Source organism: Suillus fuscotomentosus (assembly GCF_016647785.1).
Source record: "Suillus fuscotomentosus strain FC203 chromosome Unknown F5891scaffold_30, whole genome shotgun sequence".
Classification (NCBI taxonomy): Eukaryota; Fungi; Basidiomycota; class Agaricomycetes; order Boletales; family Suillaceae; genus Suillus; species Suillus fuscotomentosus.
The window spans coordinates 300,806-324,113 of record NW_024539542.1 but is presented as its reverse complement, the minus strand read 5'-3'; the positions used below and the strand labels follow the sequence as shown (position 1 = coordinate 324,113).

At 43.4% G+C, this 23,308-nt stretch overlaps 6 protein-coding genes across 6 annotated transcripts; 5 read left to right on the top strand and 1 right to left on the bottom strand.

The window, feature by feature from the left end:
• Positions 1-4,257: 4,257 nt before the first annotated feature.
• Positions 4,258-7,968, bottom strand: F5891DRAFT_1231982 (uncharacterized protein; the record flags this gene model as incomplete). The annotated part of the gene is made up of 8 exons (XM_041369583.1): positions 4,258-4,974; positions 5,030-5,152; positions 6,029-6,344; positions 6,418-6,466; positions 6,522-6,553; positions 6,607-6,704; positions 7,554-7,693; positions 7,923-7,968. 8 exons carry the CDS (start codon positions 7,966-7,968, stop codon positions 4,258-4,260), a joined length of 1,521 nt encoding a protein of 506 aa, XP_041225406.1.
• Positions 7,969-11,892: 3,924 nt separating this feature from the next.
• F5891DRAFT_1189292 (uncharacterized protein) lies at positions 11,893-12,625 on the top strand (the record flags this gene model as incomplete). The annotated part of the gene is made up of 4 exons (XM_041367135.1): positions 11,893-12,258; positions 12,299-12,375; positions 12,430-12,473; positions 12,522-12,625. 4 exons carry the CDS (start codon positions 11,893-11,895, stop codon positions 12,623-12,625), a joined length of 591 nt encoding a protein of 196 aa, XP_041225405.1.
• A 541-nt stretch (positions 12,626-13,166) lies between these two features.
• Positions 13,167-13,930, top strand: F5891DRAFT_1189291 (uncharacterized protein; the record flags this gene model as incomplete). Its single annotated transcript, XM_041367134.1, has 3 exons — positions 13,167-13,517; positions 13,580-13,640; positions 13,692-13,930. The coding sequence occupies 3 exons, from the start codon at positions 13,167-13,169 to the stop codon at positions 13,928-13,930; spliced, it is 651 nt and encodes a 216-aa protein (XP_041225404.1).
• A 764-nt stretch (positions 13,931-14,694) lies between these two features.
• F5891DRAFT_980776 (uncharacterized protein) lies at positions 14,695-15,258 on the top strand (the record flags this gene model as incomplete). The annotated part of the gene is made up of 3 exons (XM_041377041.1): positions 14,695-14,828; positions 14,888-14,969; positions 15,031-15,258. 3 exons carry the CDS (start codon positions 14,695-14,697, stop codon positions 15,256-15,258), a joined length of 444 nt encoding a protein of 147 aa, XP_041225403.1.
• Positions 15,259-16,001: 743 nt separating this feature from the next.
• On the top strand, positions 16,002-16,710 carry F5891DRAFT_1189290 (uncharacterized protein; the record flags this gene model as incomplete). Its single annotated transcript, XM_041367133.1, has 4 exons — positions 16,002-16,105; positions 16,162-16,323; positions 16,376-16,468; positions 16,542-16,710. 4 exons carry the CDS (start codon positions 16,002-16,004, stop codon positions 16,708-16,710), a joined length of 528 nt encoding a protein of 175 aa, XP_041225402.1.
• Positions 16,711-17,347: 637 nt separating this feature from the next.
• Positions 17,348-17,830, top strand: F5891DRAFT_1189289 (uncharacterized protein; the record flags this gene model as incomplete). Its single annotated transcript, XM_041367132.1, has 3 exons — positions 17,348-17,392; positions 17,442-17,590; positions 17,641-17,830. The coding sequence occupies 3 exons, from the start codon at positions 17,348-17,350 to the stop codon at positions 17,828-17,830; spliced, it is 384 nt and encodes a 127-aa protein (XP_041225401.1).
• Positions 17,831-23,308: the final 5,478 nt, after the last annotated feature.

The window sequence follows — 23,308 nt, the reverse complement described above, 5'->3', positions numbered from 1 at the left end:
GTCCACCAGCCGGTCCTTAAAAAGTTTCGAGGCTTTGCTCTCAATGCTGGCGACTTCGGTGCATTTTGTTTGCCCTTGGACTCTACTTGCTTTGCGCTTATAGAAACCTTCATCATCGCTCTGAGACCTACTCACTTCTCATTGCTCCGTCTCGTCCACCGGCAGGCCTTGAAAAGATTCGAGGCTTTGCTGCCAATGCTGGTGGCTTCGGTGCATTTTGTTTGCCCCTTGGACTCTACAGTTCTTCATTGGGGACCTTGTCTGCAATATAATTTGATTATCGAATCATGTCAGATCTAGTAGTGCAGTACTAATTTTTCTACGATACAAGAGTATGTATGCAAAGGAGTGATTATGTGTGTGCGTCTCGTTTGTGTGTGTGTCGCGTCTGTGCGTGTGTATGAGTTTTGTGTGTGAAGAATAGTTGAACAGATCCAGCGCCATAAAAGTGTGCGAAGCTTGTACAGTAACAGACAGAAGTGCGGAGGTATACTTGAGATTGTAGCACATATACAAGTCTTGTGTAAAATGTAAGGCAAGTACACGAACTTCTGCTTGCACGTATGGTCGGTTACTGCCTTGTGGGGGTCACAAACACGGACCAGACTGGTAGATAGTATGTATGAGATTGTAGCACATATACAAGTAGTGACAGACATGTGTGAAATGTAAAGATCGTACCAGAAGTGCGTGAAGCTTGTGCAGTAACAGACAGAAGTGTGGAGGTATGCTTGAGATTGTAGCCTACATACAAGTCCTAGCAGACGTGTGTAAAATGTAGGGCTCGTACACAAAGTGTGTGAAGCTTGCAAAGCAACCATCAGCCAGAGTGAAGTAAATGGCCGGTGATGCCAACACAATCAACGGGTATGAGATTGATGTCTAGCAATAAATATATATATTAAATATGCATCAAGTCAGAACTCATCAAATCCATCTAGCTCCTCATCATTATTTTCACCATCCTCCGCACCCAGCTCATCATCCACAATGGCATCATCATCCCCATTGATGTTCTCCTTCTCGTCTGCTTTATCACAATCCTTGTCACCATCCTTGTCACCATCCTCCTCCTTGTCCTCACCCTCTTCTCTTTGCTCAATTCCGGAGTAACTATAGTCATTGTACTCCAGCTCATCATTTTCTGGCTCCAGAACATTGTCAGTAGTAGCCTGAGTAGTAGAGGAGCCAATGCCAGACTCTTTGATCTCGTCATCATCATTCCCGGTGCCTCCGCTGTTCGGCCCAATATCATCAAGCGGATCGTGATCACGGAAGAAGCACTGTATCGCTTCACGAGTTGTTCGATGTCCCATGCCACCACCATGAAATCTCATAAACATATTGTGGTCGACAAAACTAGTCATATGTCAGGGATGAAAATTGATTGATGTAAAGGGGACTCACATATTAACATAGTAGTAGATCCAGTCTTCGTCATTCTCGCTCGGGTGTTGTACAATAGATGGTGGTAGTAAGTCTGTCATGTGACCCTTCGCAAAGGCAGGTATCAGGTGAAGTCCACGAATGATTTGGTTAGGGTTGATAAATCCGAATGCTCCAGGGTCACTGCTTGGAATAAAACCAACCTGGTGCAGCCATTTTGCTCGCCAGCCTGCTCGATGCTCAAGATCACGACCAAACCAACATACCCACACAAAATCAATCTGCTTTGACTCATGTGACAATGTGTCTGCGGTAGTGTCATTGAAAATGACAAATGTGTAAAATACACCAATAATCCAAGCATACCAGTAAGGGTGTGCATCAACCTCGTCATTTTCGTGGGACAGGACCATGATATCAGCATGGGTGTGGGGATTGAGAGAGTCCTGTGTTCATCGCAGATCATATGATGTATAGTTGATGTGAAGTACTTTATGTCGATAGATTCGGTCATTGATGAAGATAAGGCGACTACGTTCAGCGGGTGTGAAGGAAATTTCGTCACTGTCATAGTCGTAGCCTCTCAATCGCGAGATAATGTGGTCCTTGAGTTGTGGAAGAAAGTTCTGATAATTCTAGTAAGTGTCATTGATGTCAAGTAAGGAAATATTTACCGTAAAGGCAGGATCATTCGCATTCTTTTTGAGCCACTGAGCAACATCCACAAAGTGCCGTACTCCAGTAGATATGTGGTAATGTGCATGAGGGTCAGTGAAAGGTAGTTGTTCGGAGTCCTCAAAGCGTAATGATGGAGCATAAGAAGAAACCGTTTTCCGAGTCTGATACTTTCCTTTGCCTTTTTTATGGCCTGTTGATATGTTTCTTACTGATTGTGCATGTTCTGCCATCTGGAATAGGATCCTCTCGCGACGTTGTTGCTTTGCGATGCCGGATGTGAATTGTGACTTGCTGACTCATGGGTAGAAGTGTTTTACACGCCTATGTTCAAGCTCACCCTGACATAGATCAGTATAACAAATGATTATGAGAGTCTGTCACATACCAGCATAGTTGAGTAGTTGTCAGTAGTACCGAATCACTGGATTGTATTGACATAGTCACCAAGTGCATGAAGTTTATATGTTTGAAAATTAAAATGTCTGCGATGTTTTGAAGATCCCACGATAAGTTTCTCACAAATGTTGCTGTCAGATCGTCCCTGTGTTGCTTTGTGTGCATTGTGACGTCCATGAGCAGCCTCTTCACTGGGCAGGTCATACATGTCGTACTCCTTCTCTGTTTCACTGACAAAGTGGTGGAAAACTTTGCCAATCCAGATTGTTGATGAGTTGAGGAAGGACAATGTAGAGTCGGTGTGAATGCGTAACTTAGCCAGTCCTTGCCAAGTGGCAAGCTCGAATAGAAGATCGAGTATGAAAACATTGATTGTTGCTGGAAGAAGGTCCTTGAAAACAGGAATGGAACACTAGTAGTACGAGAGATTAGATCATACCAATCAAATAATTGGTACAATTAAACACTTACTTGCAAAAGGTCTTCAAAATTGTGTGCAGCAAGCTTCTTCATTCCAGATGCATTGTTGCTGAACTTTCGGATGGTACCTCGACCAAAGGTAGGGATTTGTCAATATCTTCTAATAGTATGAGTAAGAGAACTATTAGACAACAAAAGCAACTCACTGTCAGTTTAATGACTGAATGGTGTTGTTATCATGCGCATACAGTACTCGCAGGAGATGTATGAATACTGCCTTCCAAACTCCGAGCTCGAACTCATGCAGTAAATCAGGAACAAACATCGAGTAAAAGTTGAAGCCGAAGTGAGAAAGTTGAGTTGAGAACACATTCTAAATCACTTTGTTAAATGAAAATCAATCGCACAGTACAGACATAAACGCACCAATGTTGGAACAAGGGATTGTGGAGCAAGCATTCACTTGACATGCACACTTGTGATATTTTTACCTTGAACATATAACCACTCACGAACTTGCTTGATGATACTCCAGAGCCCGTTCCCATCTTTGTGAATTTCGTTCTCGCGCCAATGTCGGTCAGCCTTTGTCCCAATGCCTCCAATTTTTGTCTTTGGGATCAGGCATCTAGGACACGGACATTGCACAAGGAATTTGATTGATGCAAGAAGAGTTCTGTAGCATAAATTAATTAATACACGAACTTCAATGATAGCATTTTGACGAACTTCTCAGGATAATCAGCTGAGCATATAAAAAAACGAGGAAATACCCTCTGAGAAACACTGTCGAGGAACTCTATCACAATACCAAACTCGTATGTGTGCATGAACTTGTTGTCCATGAGGAGAAGCCAGATGGCATGCATGAGCTCATGCTGACAGAATGTGAGGATTTCAGAAGTAGCGGGTTTATTGAAACAACCCTGATAGAAATCTTGGAGGGCATCAGATAGCTTCGAATCCATGAGCCATCAGAACAGGATATTGAGGGTAGTAGGTATATCACAACTGTACCTTGGGAATGTAGGCCAGATGGTGCACAGCAAAAGCTGTCGGTTTTCCTTGCAGATATTTCGACTGGTTGCCAAGAAACAGATAAATGGGCCATAGGGAAGCTGTTCTGAAATGTGCCAAGTGAGTAGAGTCAGACCACAGCATAACTGCTGTGACCACTGTCTCAAGTGTGCAGCCGTCTTCCCGTAGCTGTGAATGGATTCGGTCATGCTCCTCGAGCATTACAGGTGAGTTGTAAATTTCCCCATAGACACGTTCAGGTGGCTCATCATCTGATGGCTGATAGAACATCTTGAAGGGGGTGAGATGGAATCGGTCAGCGGCAGTTTTTCAGAATGCTGCCTTGATGACTTCAAGTGGTCACTGGTAGAAAGGGCCAGGAACCTCAAATTCTGGGGCCATAGACTCCGAATCATGCTTGACCCCATCAGCAGGGAGGCAGATCTTGACTGTTGTTTCCATCCATCCATCTCCTGCAGAGAATGAAGATCGTACATCTTGAGGATCACCTTGATGACTATCGAGGCGGTAAGCCTCTTTGACAGCACGGAAGTTCACAAGGTGGGCTTTGTCAAAATCATCTGCGAGAATAACTTCATCGACGAGATGGTCCAACTCTCCAAGCGATTTCATACTTGAACCGCCATAAAACCACTGCATGAGCCGAAAGGTTGTTGCATTGAGGAATGGTGAGAAAAACTGTGTCTGATTGGATTGAATCAACTTGCCAAACCCAGACCACCAAGGCCGAGCCTCTGTGCTGTCCTGACTCTTGGTGAATGTAGGTGCATTGGAGATATGTGCAACTGAGGTAAAATTATCAGGATTAAACGATGGAATGGAGTGGCTATATTCTCGGTAGATGCCATAAAGATCACACACTGTGGTGACAGTGATGGCATGGTCAGAGTTATACTGGTTGGGGTCTGGCACTGTGGCCACCACATCATTTGGGTTTGATGGAGGTACAACAATTGGCATTGGTGGGAGATCATCACAAAATCTCTTTGGCAGACGTCGACGACAGTTTGGCAACCCCGACAAGCGATACACAGGGGGTGATGGAGATCTTTGAATCTTGAAAAACTGTCAGATAAATGTACATGAAGGTGTGCCGAATAGTGTAAATCACAAGGTTATCATTATCATCCAGATTAACAGCTGCATTATCACGAATCTCTTCACAAGCCCTGCTGGCAGCTTCCTCTTCTTCTTGACGACAAACTTTGGCAACTTGCTGGGCTTCATGATTGCGCTGTCATTTTGCCAGAGACATCACTGTAGCCTGTGTAAGCTTGGCTACACATGAGCACTTATGAGTGGTAAGTCCTCCATGCATTTTGAATTCTCTTTGACAGCCTCGGCATATAATAGCCATCAGAAAAAAATAAACTGGTGAAGAATAAAACATAAGATGTTGCCCACATTGATGGGAGATCAACTGCAGCGCACACCAGCGTGACATTGCAACATAAGTTTAAACTCTGAAGTATCTTCAAAGTCCGTGCATCGAGGCCCAGCCCGAGTGACTGGAGGTGCTTCAAGTTAAGTATATACTAAGAGTTTGAAGCACGGAAGACCAACTGTGAAATACACACCAGTATAAGCCTGCTTGATGGTGAGGAACAAGAGCGCATCTGATACACATTTGCAATAGCAGTGCAGAACACGTCTAGAATGCAGGAGGATGTGATGAGTCCACGCCTAGAACAGAACTTCGTAAAAATGGCAAAATTATGGCTGCAAGACTCACCTTTGTGATGCTCGCAAGCAAACAGCAAAAGACAGCAACTGTCGTGCCAAACTCATTGACAACATACAAGATTTTTGTTGAGGGTCTGAGCTCGAATGCAGCTCCCAAACTATTACTGGAACCCATCAATCCAACAGAGAATAACGAAGTTCAGCATGAAGGAAATGTACCGGTAATGAAAATGAGACAAGAGAATGAAAAAGAGGTGACTTTGCCTGTCTGGCTCTTGTAGTCTTCAACAGACTCAGGTTTCTCGCCACAAGGCATAACTCTGAGCGCATGGCGAGTTCGAGGCCAGAAATCAAAAGTTGCAGTGTGAGTCACAATCTAGTATCTGGTCAAACTTTACACTCTTCGTCGAGTAGAAACAGCACTGACCCTGTTATCCCAGAACGTGACTGAATTCGGCTCCCAGTAGAAGCACATGTGGAAGTTAACATTATTGGTGATCTGGTGGAATAAGGAATTGAGAATGGTGTCAGATTTGGGTTTGGGGATGCCGAGTATGCGAAGGGTAAAGCCAGGGTTGACATAAACACTCTTCCAGCCAGTCACTGGGTGGACACGAACGACAGGATGTACACTTTCAACAGGTTCACGACAGACATGGAGGCCAGCTGTGCGATATCCATCCGCTTGTGCAACCGCGCTGTGTAGAGCTGTAAGACCCTCAAGGTATACCTGCATGCCAGGACTAAGGGAGGAATAAAGAGCATAACTCTCGAGGGATGGGGGTCGATGCATGCTTGTGAAGGGGTCCAAAGTACCTACCAACATCAAGCTGCTCGTGGATACTGAGCTCCTGGTCTCGGAAGACTATGTGAGGGATGTGTTAGTTCACCAAGTGGGAGACTTATTTAGGTTCACTCACAAACAATGCCTCTCTCCGCAACAAGAAGGGCACTAGCAAGATAAACACATCAAAATATAGTTGCAATCGAGGATGTGGTACCCACAGTTCGTCCTTTTGTCGATTTGTTAGCTGGCGGAGGTCAATACCAATGAGTTCTGTGCCAATGACAGGTGAAAATGAAGAAAGGTAGAAACTAGTGAGCTATTAAGATATTACAGAGTAAAAATCAGATAGCAAATTAAGTTGTATGAGCTACTTGCAAGGTCAGAGTCCGTCAGACGCGAAACACATCGCATTCCGGCAAATGCCAGGTATATAGTCTTTGGCCAAATCAGAATATGTCTTCTTAGATGCGATAGCTCAAACGACGATATTAACTCACTTTAAACATCTACCCTCCACTAAAATGATGAACAACAATGCTGATGCCAACGGAGGTGGGGGAGACACAAATAAGAATGCAGAAGGGAACCAGAACCACCAGGTACGTTTAAGACTTTCCGATAATCATCACTCACCATTATTCGACAGATTCCTCAATGTCTTTTACAAATTATACTGAGGCCTTGCAACGTAACGTTCACGTTGACAGAAACGCAGCTTGTGAGTAACCATTTGTTCAGGAGGTACGATTTTAACAAATTTAAAGCGATTAATGTACGTTACATGGGCCAGCGCGCGAGTCTGTGTGCATCAAGAACTCTATCACCCAGAGGTACCGGTTCAGCCCTGCCCTCAGCCCCCAGTCTTGTCAGAAGAAGCACATGCAATGATGGTGCTTTGGATCATGAGGGAGCGCCGAGTTTTCGAGATGGAGATGGATGAGTTGGGACGTCTCCTGGGACTTCGAGGTGCACTTTAGTTCTAGGTAAGCTGCTTTGAAATTATAAAATTTCGAATGGACTTATGGATATGCATGAAGAGATGGAGGTTCTGGGAGCAGAAATTGGACACTTGTGCGATATCATACAATGTAACACCACCCTATGAACAGAATTTTGCTATAGCCATTTGCAGCGGATTTGCTTCATTGAATGGTGCTACATTCACAGCACCTAGCTTGGACTGAGGAGAGGTACCCAGTCGGTCCTGTATGTCATCCCCAATGACGCCTACAGCATCAAGCTTCGGCCTGGCAAGATCGTGGCCAGGATCCTGGTCAAGCGATGCATCTGTATTGACAAGCTGGCCTGGACCATTCAGTCATCATTCTTGAGAGCTGTTTGAGACACACTCGGACCAATAGCCAGGTCTTATGGTGTGTGACATGTCTATGAGATAACAAAGACCATCAGCATCCCGGTAGCCTGTGGAAAGGTCAAGTAGCAGCAATAAATATTTGATGTCTTATGGTCTCATATTCACCTACATAATGTGTATATCGTGAGCGTTGCTGCTATCTCGAAAAAAGTTGCTCACCCCCAACAGCAGTGGCAGCTGTGTTTTTCAAGGCGGTCTCAAACATTCATTTGAACACCTTGTCTTGCTTCTCTACCCCTTGCAAATTTTTGGCCACCATTGAAGATGTGTCCAGGGGTGAGTTGTCAGCCTTGGTAGGCATTGAATTAGGTCGGACTACCAGTGAGAAAAAAATATATGTCACCATATGATGCTGCACATATTGAAATGGCACATCCACCATTTCATTGATGCTATTGGTCGAAATCCGAGCATCACGTTTGATCAAGGATCCTGGGCACCAGTCAGGCAACTTCAGTACTGAAAATGCCTAAAATTTCTCATCAGAGGTGCTGAGCTCACAGAAGGGGAAAGTTTTAATCACGATTGCCCTCTCTGGAGTCAACCAGGGAATACCAAGCTGCATAGAATGTGCAAAGAGCCGAACCAAAGGATCATCTTGAGCACTGGACTTGTAACCATATACAGCTGATATCACAACAGAGGACGAGAATCTATGAAGAGGTTGATAATTGTTCGATATTTGAGAAATACATTAGCTGACATTGCAAAGTGGGAATCATAATGTTGAGGATCAGAAATTAGGTTGACAATCATCTCATGAGCCTGCCTGATCTGCATTGAGCGGAACTTGAGTGCAGATTTGGCATGGAAGGTTTGGTGGAAGAGTCGTCAACTAAGACACCATGCATCATTATAACCTGCAAATAAAAAGTTGAACATCCAGCCAAATCTGTCTAGAGATCTCAGACTGATTCAATGAAAAAAAACAAGGAAACACACAGTTCAACTGTGGCTAAATAGGGTCGATCGGAGTAGATTCTGGAACAGTTGTGCAGCAAGGCGCGTACAACACGCTGAGAATTGATCACAACCACTTTCCGGTCTAGAATTCACACGAAAAACAAGTCTCCTGATAATACAATGAGCATCATATCAGCACTAACTTTCTGCTCATGTACCATAGATAGCATGCCATTCAGTATAGGTTAACCAAGGTCGCTTTATGTTAATAGATAAGACATTTCCCAACAATGGAAGCGGCACTGGACCAGGAGGAAGAGGAGGTTTATGTCGTTTGTTCCCAACGAACTGCCTGAGAACAGTAATGACCACAAAAGAAATGGATAGGATGGCAAGAACAGCAAGGCTATCAACTGAAGGGGTCCTGGTCATGATTAGAGCAGCTATCCTCGGGCAAAATTGACAATCTTTTTATAAACGCAAGGGGAGATGAGATAGCATATGGCTTATTTCAGCCGTGAAGTTTAAGTTCAAGTTGTGATGTTCAAGAGGACTTGAAGATCAACCAGGTGCATCCATTGATTATGCTCGAGTTGAAATGGATTTTCTTGAGCCTGATCTGCGTGCAAAGTACAGATTGTGTGTGGGTGCAGTAATAATGGCAAAGTAATGAGAACCACCTGTTGCATTTCAATATTGGGAATTATGAGCGAAGCAAGAACATACCGCAAAGAAGTTTACTCACCAATAATCAACAAGCTGAGGAGCAATGATTGCTGGATAAAAATTTGTTGTACATTGCGTGTGAGAGAATAATTGGAGATGGAGTATAGGATATAGGTAATGCGCGCCGTTGACAATTTGCTGGATGGAATGCAAGAAAACAGGCAGTGAAGATCCAAAGTAAAAGCACAAGATTAGTGTCAGTGTTACAGTAACATGACGTGAGCCCCCAGCTACAGATATGCTCTCTGCCACCCTGCACTGGCAACAATACGATACCCAGGCCTTTAGGCCTTAATGACAGATGATAGAAGAGAAGCCCGGAAGATGCCGGCTTAGATAAGCTGGTCTGGACTGCATATAACGACAGATGATGACATAGGTCTAGATGACCTATTAATGATATCAAGATAGAAGGCAAGCCTCATGGTTGCCTCATGTACTGATAGAAGGACGCCTCGTGGTCCTTATCATAGATAGAAGCCTGCCTCATGCATGGTATCTCTGACTCAATAGATAAGCAGATTAGAACCCAGCTTCAAGCTGAGCTTAGATATGATAGAGTAGCCTTATATAAGGTCGAAGATTAGAGTAGATGTTCCTTACTTTAATCTTACTGGGTTTTACCTTGAACTCCTTGTCTTGCTAAAGCTACTTGCTTGACATCCGACCCGCACCTTCAGAAGGACTTGAGACCCCTTCTGCCTGTAACCACTATCATTACTCACCACCGCTAGCGTATGCAACTCTTACTTGTCTGTAGGAGCCGACCTTGGACTCTCAGCACGAGGTATCACTGTCGTGATCATCGCTGTTAGATCATCCCAGTCCACATGCGACTCACCATCGTAACAGTCAGTACTGTAGCACAACAGATACTGGGAGAAAGGTAGATGTCCACTCACTGCAAATCATGGGATAGATGCCATCAAGACTATCACTTTGCCCCCAGGGCATCTGCCATGACAACTGTTATTGCATTGAGTGCATGCAATTTCAAAAATGGGCAGGCTTACCTTAATGAAGATTTTGAACTGGCCTGTCTCAAAAAATGTGTACTAACTTGAAATGTGGCAGTTATGAAGAGTACAATCAAGGATTGAACCAAGAAAGACTCAATCACGTAACAAGGTTATGTCCGCATTTGTTCATCATCAGTCATTGATCGCCATTTGGCAGCAGCTAACACTGCTTTGCTTGGTTGTCTCTTGCTCATCACCAAATATTTCCCTCACAAGGGCACTGGTCAGATCAGATGAGTCGAACATGCTACAATTTGACCTTAAACATCTAAGCTGAGTTAGAGTTTCACATCACATTTTGGGGAAGAAACTGACCAATTGTAACATAATTGCTGTAAGGATGTTCCATTGACCTCTTGCATGACGCTTCCTCACAGCATCAATACCCTATACCTTGAAGCTTTCGTGGTATGGCCCTCTTCAATGGTGTACACTATATATTTTCATCTTCAATACATGCAGAATGTCGCAAGGAACTTTCCGGCTTACTGGATCTCCATGGTGCAATGAGCGCACCACCACCTACCCACCTTATTGCGCTTACAGGATCATATAATCAATGTGAACACCAGGAATATTTGCATGCAGTATCGGAAATGTGGGTACAATGGAGTGTAGTCCTCAGAAAATGTCAACTGTAAGTCTCCTCTCCCTTGCACATTGGTAAATATTGACGGTCAACATGTCAGTGAGCAATACTATTCACCTGATTCAACAATGATTTTTTCAGGCATTGTTGCATGTGCCACTGATGTGAGTGCTCAGTGAACTGTCGATGGTCAGATGCTGTGCATTAATATTGATTACAAGCTCTCCCCATGGGACCTCAAAGTTCTCTCAGCTGGTATCACCTCATTAGGAGGGCAGTGGCGAATGGCCCTTACCCGCAATGTAACCCATCTCTTTGCATTGCATAAACAGAGTAACAAGATGCTCGCTCTTTTTCAAACTTCATGCTCTATAATTATAATGCTAATTGGACGAATATTCACTGCGCTATCCTTGTAGTATCAAACTGCGATGCACTTCGCATCATGTACCCACATGACTGTCCTCACACCTCACTGGTTCAATGATTCAGTTCAAGTTGGATGTCATGTCCCTGAGACTCCGTACCTGTGGCCTAATCCTGAGGTCATACCACAGGTTATGATGGGTCATGATACGAGCATTGCAGAGGCAGCACACTTTCCCATAGAAATTATGGATCAATATTTGACATTATAGAATACTGACGAAATACCAACATTGGGACCATAATTTCTCATTGCCTCAAAATTCATACTTCAAGAAGTGTCAGTGGAGCTGAAGTTGCGCACATGGGAGTCACACCATATTGGAATGTAGAATGGAACCGTCACACATGACTCAATCTCTCACATGATTCAAGTCCCATGCAGTGTGCACATGTCGTTATTGATGCTACTAATGGGCCAATTTTGTGATGTAATTTTTAACATTCATGCTCTTTCCCCGCAGCAATGATGATCACTGTGCCACCACTTGCCTCCAAGTCCTTAGGAGTGCACGTTGCACGGATCATCATATCTATTTCTCCCAATAATAATCTGCCGGACTATGCCCACAAACCATTCTGTATGACTGAAAACATGAACATGCCTAGTACTACCACACCACTGGTGCTCAAACCATCCTCCCGTACTCTGAGACGTTGCAAAACTGCTGCGTCGGTACTCAAGGAGCTGAAGACATCTCCTGGAGGTTTTTATGCTGCAATGCCTAGGCTTGCTTATCGCACCGAATATTTTTCAGGAAGGGATGGTAACATCCTCATCACCAAGGGTCTAGACCACGATGAAGAATTTATCATCCACAGTGTATTCAAAGTAAGCCATTGTAGAGACTAATATCTCTGTGGGCTTGCAGGGATCTTCAATCCCATTGTCTCTATCACTTCCCAATATAGCGCGACTTATATCTCACCCAGCGCGCTCCAGCGCTTCGTCAGCTGCTCTCACGTGCCAGGCTCCAGTCACTCATTAGTCGTGCATCGGCAGCGCCCATCCTCCGTCCATCCATTCCATGTCTGTTCAGTTCGTCGGTGCGTATTCTGATTCTATTTTCATTGATTCTGACATATCTCCGGCAGCTTATGGCCATATTCCATATGTTTTCCATTATGGACCCTTTTATTACATATTATCTCGCGTCCACTTTGCTTCTCGATTCGCTCTAGCACTTGACAGCACTTAACATTACTTAGTATATATAGATGTGCATAAACTGTATAATGACTATCTTTCTGCCCACACATTGTTGGACTCTAAGTCTAAGTTCTCCCTCTAAAATCTAAAGTATCTAAGTACAATACGGGCGCTGCCGCTGTACATTACTAGAAATTCTGCCAATTAGTTTTCTGACTCATTAAGAGTCGCTGTGCTCCACCACCCGCATGCGCACTGCTTCCGCTTAGCGCGCTGCTGACATGCACAAAACATGTTTTGTACATGAACATGGCAAATATTGAGCTTGTAATACCCTTCATATCTGAATCGTTGACCGTGGTAGGATACTGAAAATTGGTGAATTTTACTGTTTTCACATCCTAGTAAGACAGCACTTCCATTATAAGTTGCGCGTTGTTATTTATCATCAGCCGCTATCGCTCATTGGCACTTCACATCGCTTCCGCTTGCTTGCGCGCCTTACCAGGCTTGACCAAGCGCCCAGTCCAGTGTTTCCCTCCATTTTATACACTTAGAGGAACCTTCTCAGTAGCAATCCCCTTGGGCCGATGTATATCTCACTCATCGAGGACTACTTGAGTTATCTCATACTACTCATATGTATTACCCCACTTCCCATTCCTCTTCTACACCGTGATGGTTTCTATTTCACACCAGATGGCAACTTCAATCCTGCAAATGTCTTCCATGGCCGCTTAGTGGACCTGAAGCTAAGCTGTCAGCTCATTGCAGGTCGTAGCAAGGCCTTCAAATACTTGTTAGATGATTTCTCTGCTATTGTTAGCAATCTCAGTGCCTTTGAGAAATTGGCTCCTAGGGAAAGATCGCATGAGACCCTCAGTGTTATTCGGGACACTATTGGCCGCAGATCAATCAAGCTCACTCACCGTCTCTTTGAGGTAAGTTAGTTGTAGCGACTTGTCAACTATCTCTAATGATACTGAATATTGTAATGCAATAGGCCATCGACAGAGATCAAGACAATAATACTAGCAACGACAATAACAGCTCAACAAATGCTAGTAAGTTCGGAACAATCTTCATTTTTGTACGAATTTGAGTATCTGCTTTAGCCCCCACGGACAGCCTAGGATCTGAATACGACATCACAACGTGGCCAGTTGCTAATCGATGTAAAGGCCATCTGCAGGACATCGTATCCTCACATAATATTCGCCCATTACCAGCATATGATGAGAGCCACGTTCTCATCCCACCACTCCAGTATGAAGTGAAGCTCAAGGGTGCACTTGTGGAAGTCCATATGGCCTTTTGCCATCACCACATGAAGACATCAAAGTGTGACATCTGATGCTGTTCTACTGAGAACTCATTGTCCTGTCACCACCTGCGCCCATGCCAAGCAGCCCCTTCAACATGTCGGCACCTTAATGATGGGCCCTATACTGAACAATACAGTGAAGGGAGTTAATTGAGTCATTTCGCCTTAAATTGTAGTATGTATTCACTCTGATCATTGACCGTTCATACATTGACCAGTATTATCAGTGCAGGCTACCCGAAAACATGATATGGGATCGTGTAAATGCAGGTGTTTGTCTAATGTACAATTGTACTTCTACCAAGTCTGCCCCTCATTGTATGAATTACCACTGTAACAATAGAGCACTTGTTGTTAGCTTCGCACATTTCTTCCCTGGATAAGCTTCAAGTAGATCATTCAATGTGGAAACCTTACCTGATACATTGCTGAGACCTACATAATTCTAATCAACTTGGAATCATTAGGAACTTGTCAAACCCTGCAGCAAATATCCCCTTCATGATACCCATGCATTTGGAAAGTCGGTGGAGCTCAGCCCCATGTGGCAAAGATCAGATGGAGCTTAAGAACTTTTTTTCATTGAATGTTGAAGAGTCAGTATGAAGAGAGTCTAGAGAACTACATTTTACCATGCCCTGCACTAGTGTTGATTCGGTCTCACGTCCATCTGACTTTGACGATAGGGGCGGAAACTCTCCTCATAGCCACTGGACTTGTCAAGGCAGGTGAACACGACATAGTGATATCTGCATATCCAAGCAGAGGCTATACACCTGACAGTCAACATAGCCATGATTTTGACCCATGCCTCGGTGGCAATGTGCATGGTCAAGGCACCCCTGTGTACTCTTGCGGGTGCTACTGGCATACGAAAGTTGAATATACAGACAGACCTGAACTACACCAGGAACTCGGGCTTGAACAGGTACCGTGGCTGCCTTGTCCTTTACACTCAGTTCTAATGCTGTTCCAGGAGGTTGATAGTAGTAATGGTGAAATCTGGCCTCTAAAGTGTAAGAGGTCTGAGTCAACCCTCGAGTCAGACTCTCTAGGAGATCTTGTCATGGTGAGCTAGACTTATCGTTTCATTACCATGCAGATTATTAGTTAATGGCTCTATAATTCAGACACCACGTCACTTTGGACGAAACCTGACCAATGTCCAACACACTAAATCAATGCTGGTGCTTGAAGGACTGAAGCGCAGGAGGCTGGGGAAGGTCTTTGAATTAAATAGAAGCACAACTCATGAAACCTTGATCCTGAATGTCATGAAACATCTCGAAGCTGCCATTGGCAGGCAGATGGAGGTGTTGTCCAAGATTCATGGTGTTCTGGAGAGCCATACTAAGTAGCTTGCTTATTCATGTATACGATACCTTTAGTTGTATGCCTGTATTCAAGCTCGATGGAGACCATGTTCTCACTGTATTCTGTACTCTGAGCCTGACAATAACAAGTTATGAGTGTCATTAAAAAGTCGTAAATGTCTGAAGTGTGACTCGAGTCGGACATGGACGTTACCAGAAACCCGAAAAATTCAGAGTCTCAGGGCCATGCCATTAGCACCGATCTGATTTTGGAATAATGGTACCTTTTTGATGGAGTCACCATGGTGTTAGTACAGGGATATATGTGTGGCGTTCCCTTTCGTCGTTCACTACACAGCCCTGGGTCCTTTTTGATGGATAATCTGCAATATGATGTAAGTCACTGTGTGGTGATCCAAGCCTTCGATGACGTGAATTTATCATTTTCATTTCCTCCTCACCAGCGAGTCCGAATTCAGGGCTGACGGAGTTCATCTTGCAGTAAGGCCAACTCTGACTACTAGGCTGTAAGCAGATCCGAGAACAAGGCAAACAGGTCAAGCTAAACCAATGGCAGCCAAGTGCTTTTTCCGAGCCGAAAAGGGATTTAGACCATCTCTGTGCAGAGACAGGCTGGACGTCCAAATTGAAGGATTCCCTTGGTCCGAACCTTCAGTTCGCCACATATAGGCATTTGCTTATGTTTCTGTTTTTGGCCCAGATCTTCGAGCTAAGTGCTATTGTTGACTATTGCTCTGAGTATTGAATCAAACCCACACCAGCCCACCATGACACCTGAACCATCCAACATATCAGAAACATCAATCCACTTTCAAGATTTGCTCACAGAATTGAACTCTGGCGTGAGAGGCAGCCATAAAAGAAAGTTCTGGTAACTTTCAAAGCTTCAAATTGTCACTGGCACATGTTGTCTCACTATCAGACTAGTGGTCCAATTGAACCATACATACATGCAGCTCGGTGGTTTCCTCTCGCGATCGACCCATTCAGTGTGCTTGAGGATGTCTTGTACAAGGGCATGGAAGCTGAATTTTCTAAACCATGGGCTGACACCTCAGATCAATCCGAAGAAGCTTCAGGTTTAAATAAGTAAGTCTATGGCAACCTAAGATATCCAGTCTTTGATATTTTACCTGTGCAGTCGTCAGAAGGAGTTGTGTATAAAGCAATACAAAGAACTTGTGAAGCTTGTACCAACCTTCAGCAACATCATATCAGGATTCAAAAAAGTTCTGTCAGCCATGGACAATTTTATCCATGCAGTAACACAATCATGTTCATCATTCGTGTTCCTGTCTTACATCTAGCCAGCTCACGTGTGCCGCAAATGATGCACGATCCGATGATACAGGGAGCCTGATGCGAGAGGGGCTGCTATATATGCTCAAGAACCCTGAAACCGACCAGTTTGACCCACCTCTACTCAGGCAGCAGGGTAAGATCATTCGTGGATGGAACCACCCTCAGACTGCGTGACTACTGTGCCAGATGCGGATGCTCAACATGTTTGACAAAAATCCCCAGTAAGTCGTTGAAAGTACAACAATTCTGATGGTGAGTCTGAACAATGTGTTGGGTCTTGCAGAACCTAGCTGCTATTCAACCCTAAAGGGTTTCTGGACCAGGCCCAAGGCTCAGAGTAGAGGAAATATCATAAAAACTTGCTGAGCACTCAGACTCATACTGGTAACTGGTGAAAAGATTGATTGATTATGTAAACTACAAAAGTGCCAACATAAGGTAAGGTAAAAATAGTCTCTACAAGCCCAACCAGAAATAAATCCCTACATCGTGCTAATATTATTCATTTTCTCGCATGTAACCAGCTATAGGAACTTTATGGATAAGGTAAAGGAAGGTCAGATCACAATTACAGTTGCAAAGCTTCCCACATATCTATATGATGAGTCTATGTTGGACCTCGCCAGAAAAAATTGAGGTTGTCTTCGAGGATACTACCTCAAACGTGTATGCTTGTCTTTCATGTTCTTGTTCACTGAATACTATTTTACAATTTGAGCAGGTCTTTCGCCACATATTCACTGGACCATTGAGTGCTATTTCTGCAACTGCTCACAGAGGCACAAAGGCTCCAAAAGGTCGAATTCACAGTATGAAATCGCCACTACCACAAGCAATTGCGTATGCAGCCGTACAGGTAAGCTCTCGTGCGAGATTCATGCACTTTAACTGATCATTAATCTAAGGCATATTTCCAGCTTAGTTCTGCAACACAATGGTGTCAGCAAATTGAAGACTTCGATCTTGTTCTATTATATGATCGAATAGTCAATATGTTCGAAGGCGATAGTACTAACAAGCAATGGGCGCAAGAAACACTCGACCATTGGAAGTTGTAAGACTATTCGACTCTTCTTTTTTAATGCTGATCCATATTATGAATAGAGAGACTCCTGGACTCCTGCGGCGTGGGCGCTCCAAGGCTAGAATAGATGCAGGACTTCATGCATTTGAAAGCGAGGATGACATGGATGATTTTTTGAATCTGATGAGCGCTTTCCTGATAGTGGAGAACAGGGCTCACAAGATAGGACTGAGAACAGCGGCAATGCAGGGAACTGTCACAACCCCTTAAATGAATTAACGCAGGGCAGAGACTAGGACTCAAACAAAGAAAGATCACAACAAAGGATAAGGCAGCAGGTACGTCTTGGATTGCTCACTAGGAGATACAAGAGGTTTGAACTAAAGAACTACTGACTACGTCGAGCTACCTATATACACATATTGAAACTGAGATCGAAACTGAGTATGAACTAACTAACCAATCAGAATAATTAAAGGTATTGTACGATTCTATATATAACTATGATGTCATAACATGTGCTGCAGCCACAGTAAGACTCTGGAACATTCCAAGAGTGTCGCGAGGTATGACATCAATATCTTCGGCATTGTCCAATAAGTCACATGACTCTGGTAATTCTACAATGGACGCAATAATAGGAACTTCTTCAACAGTAAACATTTTCTTAGGTAAAGGTGCTGTGACTGGGTGCTTAAAGGACTTAGAGTTTAGGAACGAATAATGGTTTGTATTTGGAACTTGTGACAGGAACACACATGGTATTCCTTTCCCCTGTAATTTGAATTGTGCATATAGCTAATGTACATTCTGGCCCAGCGGTGTCAGATAATAATGAGTCACATCAGGTAGCTTCAAGGACAGTGATACGTGCATCACACCAGAAGAAAGGACACCACTGACTGCAATTCGACTTTGTATAATATTCGCCTACTGCAGTACCATATTTTGTATTATCTTGTAGTGCCTGACAGTGTCATATCTTTCTTATAGCTCACCACTCCAATGTTTACACTTATATTGGCTCGTCCCCAATGGATGTGCTTATCTCCTCATAGTTGTCTTTCATCAGTCTGTACTCTAACTTACATCGCACTTTATTTCTGACCTGCGTGTTCTCAGAAGTGTACTCTGCATTGTAATTTGATATTAGATTTTGTTGACAAACACGATCAGTACAATTTCAAGACGCCCATACTGACAAATCACCCATTCAATCTTCTTGATCTTCATCATTTTGATGATCATTATGTCACGGTGTTTCTGGAACCAAGCAAATGCAAATGCAGGGTTGAAGGAGTTCTAAGTTCTGAACATTCTTACCCTGACATTTTGCTATACTGATTTCAAATCTTCGAGGCCATAGAACAATATGAAAAGGTGCGTAAGTGACTCCCCATTCATGTACATTAATTCAGATGCAATCTACGTTAGTTACAGTTAGTAGTTATGCCTTGCATGAGCCTGACAAACCTTGTCTTCCAGTCATGGGTGCAAGGTGCATGCCAAGTATGAGTTAGAGCCATGAGGTTCCAATCGAATTTGTAAGTTTAGACCAAGAATTCCTACCTCCTCTGGGTACTGTCATATCCCATATATTCACGCTTCTCTTCCGGACTTCGGACCCTGAGATCTGGTCTGGTCCAATGCATAGATCCGCTTCTGATCTGATATCTGATAAGCTTCCTATTTCATTTCCTGTTCATTTAATATTAAACACAGCCTATTTGGTATTCCTCTTCCCGGTGTTTCGGCTATACTTATTACCGGTATGATTACTGATCCGTTAACCTATGCTTCATTTCCGACTCGCGTTTGATAACCTTTGCACATGCTTCATACATAGCCTTTGGACCTTTGCTTACTTATTGTTTCGTTATCCTCTTAGTATATAAACCCGTGTATATGTCCTGTAGTACCTCAGTTCGAATATCATCTTAGTTTGTCCTCTTTCTGTCCTCCAGACTTGAGTCTTCAACTCTTGTCAAATCTCTGAGACTTCGGATCGATTCCGATAGTCTATACTCTGTTCGTTTCTAGTCTGGATCCATCCAGATTAGTCTTATATGTGTTTCCGATATCCGGAAATCATCCAGATATATCTATGAGACCCGTCCGGACCTTCGGACACGTTATCGTTAGTACTTTGAAATAAGGGACAAGTACTTGGGAAAGGGGCACAGCATACGAGCTGAGGCCGAAGTCCTTTGGATCCGATCCTACGAGAGTACGACCTTAACAGGTACCATGTTAACTATAGTATGCTACACCATGACAGTACAACCATGATGAGTAAGTCCAATGATGATGCATTCAGCCCGTCCAACACTCACAAAAGAATTGGGACTTACACATCAGTACAAGATGATGCCACAGCTGCAGCTCGTTACAATCAACCAAGACTTTAGAGTTGTGGGTCTCGTAAATCATGTTTGTGGGATACCTGGGCATAACAGGTCCTCATGATGATGTAAGTTGTCAGAGTTGGGGACTTAATGTGCAAGCACCATCAAGTTCTGGATCACAAAGTCTCAATAGCCATTAGTTGCCCAAACTACGATAACTGGTACCGAAGTATGTGTGTTCTCCTACATTATGAACTCAAATTTTACAGATTCAAACAGGTATAGTGTCAGAGTCAGGCCAAATGCCCTTGCACTTACTAGTACTAGTATCACTCGTTGTTCCGTGCGTGATATTTCCTATCTAGTCGTCTCCCTGGAGAGTCATATACAGGCCAATGTACTTTTGTTGTCTAAAGCATCCTGTGTCACAATCATCCTCGAGTCCTCCGAGTCTGTTCAACATATCATGGGATAGTACTCCACAGCTTCTACAAGTCTCGCAAATAGTTAGTATCTCGCTTGTTCACTCTCCAGCCTGCGCTACTTGCAAAATACTCACTCAGGTACTCAAAATATTTACTTAGTACTAGTCTCTGCAGAATGTACTGACTTGTGTCTTCATCAGCCAGAACTTATTTTCTCTGGTCTCAAAAAGAGAAGTTGAAAGCAAGACATAAAACATGATATTGGTGCGTTCATCATCATGTCATGGGATATTCACTTTGAGCTAAACTCATTGTCAGGCTCATGGTTCAGAGGAAAATAGCGTATATTGTACCGTCGAATGTTTGAGATGTTTTTCGCCCATAAAATCATCGTAAATTAATATTATATGGCCCTAACTACACATGGTTGCAGTGAATATCTACTAGCCTATTCTGTGTGTCTGTTGCTACCAAAATGCCAGTTCATTCCCCGCAAGAACCTGTAACAGGTCCAATATCTGCATGTACCTGCACTAGTAATAGCATTCAAGGACCCTCACATGCAGGGTCATAGGCGAGTACAGGCCCCGAATGCCGAACTCAAGACTAGTATGCACTGGGTATCTTGTACTAACCCAGAACAGGAATAAAGTTGAGATATAATGTACCTGGCATATTTTGGCCGGTTGCAGGGATGGTATGGGAAGGAGTATGCATATAAATACAAGAGACTGCAACTGTTATAAGTATTGTATTAGTTTGTATTTAACATGATGCTAAACAAGAGTCTACCGGGTGACACAAGCACAACAAGGCTTGTAGGAATGTGCATTGAAGTTCATCACCTATACAAGAGACACGTTAGGAATGACAAACACTACAAGAGTTATAGTAGAATGTATTAAACATGACACAAACATGGGTCTGCCAAGTGACACAAATGTCACAAGGCTGGTAGGAACGTGCATTGAAGTTCATCACCTATACAAGAGACACGTTAGGAATGACAAACACTACAAGAGTTATAGTAGAATGTATTAAACATGACACAAACATGGGTCTGCCAAGTGACACAAATGTCACAAGGCTGGTAGGAATGTGCATTGAAGTTCATCACCTATACAAGAGACACGTTAGGAATGACAAACACTACAAGAGTTATAGTAGAATGTATTAAACATGACACAAACATGGGTCTGCCAAGTGACACAAATGTCACAAGGCTGGTAGGAGCGTGCATCGAAGTTCATCACCTATACAAGAGACACGTTAGGAATGACAAATACTACAAGAGTTATAGTAGAATGTATTAAACATGACACAAACATGGGTCTGCCAAGTGACACAAATGTCACAAGGCTGTTAGGAACATGCATCGAAGTTCATCACCTATACAAGAGACACGTTAGGAATGACAAATGCTACAAGAGTTATAGTAGAATGTATTAAACATGACACAAACATGGGTCTGCCGAGTGACACAAATGTCACAAGGCTGATAATAGTATGTATAAAATGTCACTGCATGTACTGCAGTACATGGTTACTTGCAAGCCCAACACAAGTCTGTCATGTGTTTGTGGGAATGGCAGCAATTGTGCACCTTGTATCGGCTGTTACTGGCTTGTTACAGAGTGTTACATGGTATGCATGATTTTGGGTTTTTTCCGATGGTACAGCATGATGAAAACAATAGAGCTACAGATCGCACAAACATATGCACATACTATGTAATCATTTCTCACTCTTGACTAGCTGAGTCATTGAAGGTCACCTGACTCATGGGCTATACACAGCTCTTGCTGACTCATCATTATACCAATAAGAGTTATGAATATTTACTTTTTGACTCAAAGATATTGTGTAACTTGGTACTATCACAGTAAAGTTACAACTTTAAGTATGAGAAACTAGTAGTATAGCCACCAATTTGTCTATATAAGGAGCTGTTTCTTGCCTAATAAATACATGCCCAAGTGCCACTTTTACCCTCTCAGAATAAAATTATGAGTAAAGTGTGAATCAGCATTCAGCAGGTGCAGTTCAAGGTTGGAGCTCACTGTGCTCAACAACCAGCACAACATATCTGAGCTCACTGTGTCTGATGACTAGCAAGACTAGTTTTATTTTTCTTTCGTTTCTTCTGATTGTTTTTCTGTTTTTCTCTGTCTCTTTTTCTCTCTGTGTCTATATCTGTGTCTCTCTCTGAGATTGTCTCTGAGATTGTTTCTCTCTCTGTCTCTCTGGAAATGTGTCTGAGATTCATGACTGTGAAACTAACATCTCTGTTTCTCAAAGTGTGTGGTGTGTTAGTGACTGTGTGTGCTGACCATCTCTGTGATCGCTGTCTCTGTGTATTGTGATCATTAACGGTTCTCAAAGTCAAACGTAGAAAAAAATTCACAGCAAGATTTTGCGTTGCCGGTACGGCATGTTCAAACTCCGCCCTGCCCTGTCACTCGACATCGTCATTACTGGCGTCGATGGTGCCAAAGATTCAATCCGATCACCAATCGTTGTCGTAATAAACGCCCTGAATCATGTCACGCTCTGGACAGAGAGGTCGAGGTGGTGGAGTTCGAGCCAGTGTGTCCGCCAGTACGGACACTGGGAAGAAATGCACTATTCATTGGGAGGGGGTTCGTAGCGCTCGTACAGAACGTCTCCTTGCCTGGTGCAAGGAAAACGAAGATGCACGGATCAAGCTGTTCTCCGATTCTGCAAAGGATGCGAAGGAGCAAGGTCGGAAGAAGAAACAGAGCGGAACTTCGAGAGATACCTTTTATTCACAGGTCGCACAAGCCGTATTTTCGAATGACGAGGATCCGGAGGTCCAACGACTTTTCAAGGAGGACCCAAAGGCATTTATCAAACCAGTTTCAACTCGTTTCGGCACGTATGTATCCCGTTCCTGCATTGTTTCTCCTCCCACTAGAATCACTGATCAGATGTTTTAGGCTCAAGAAAAAATATAACGA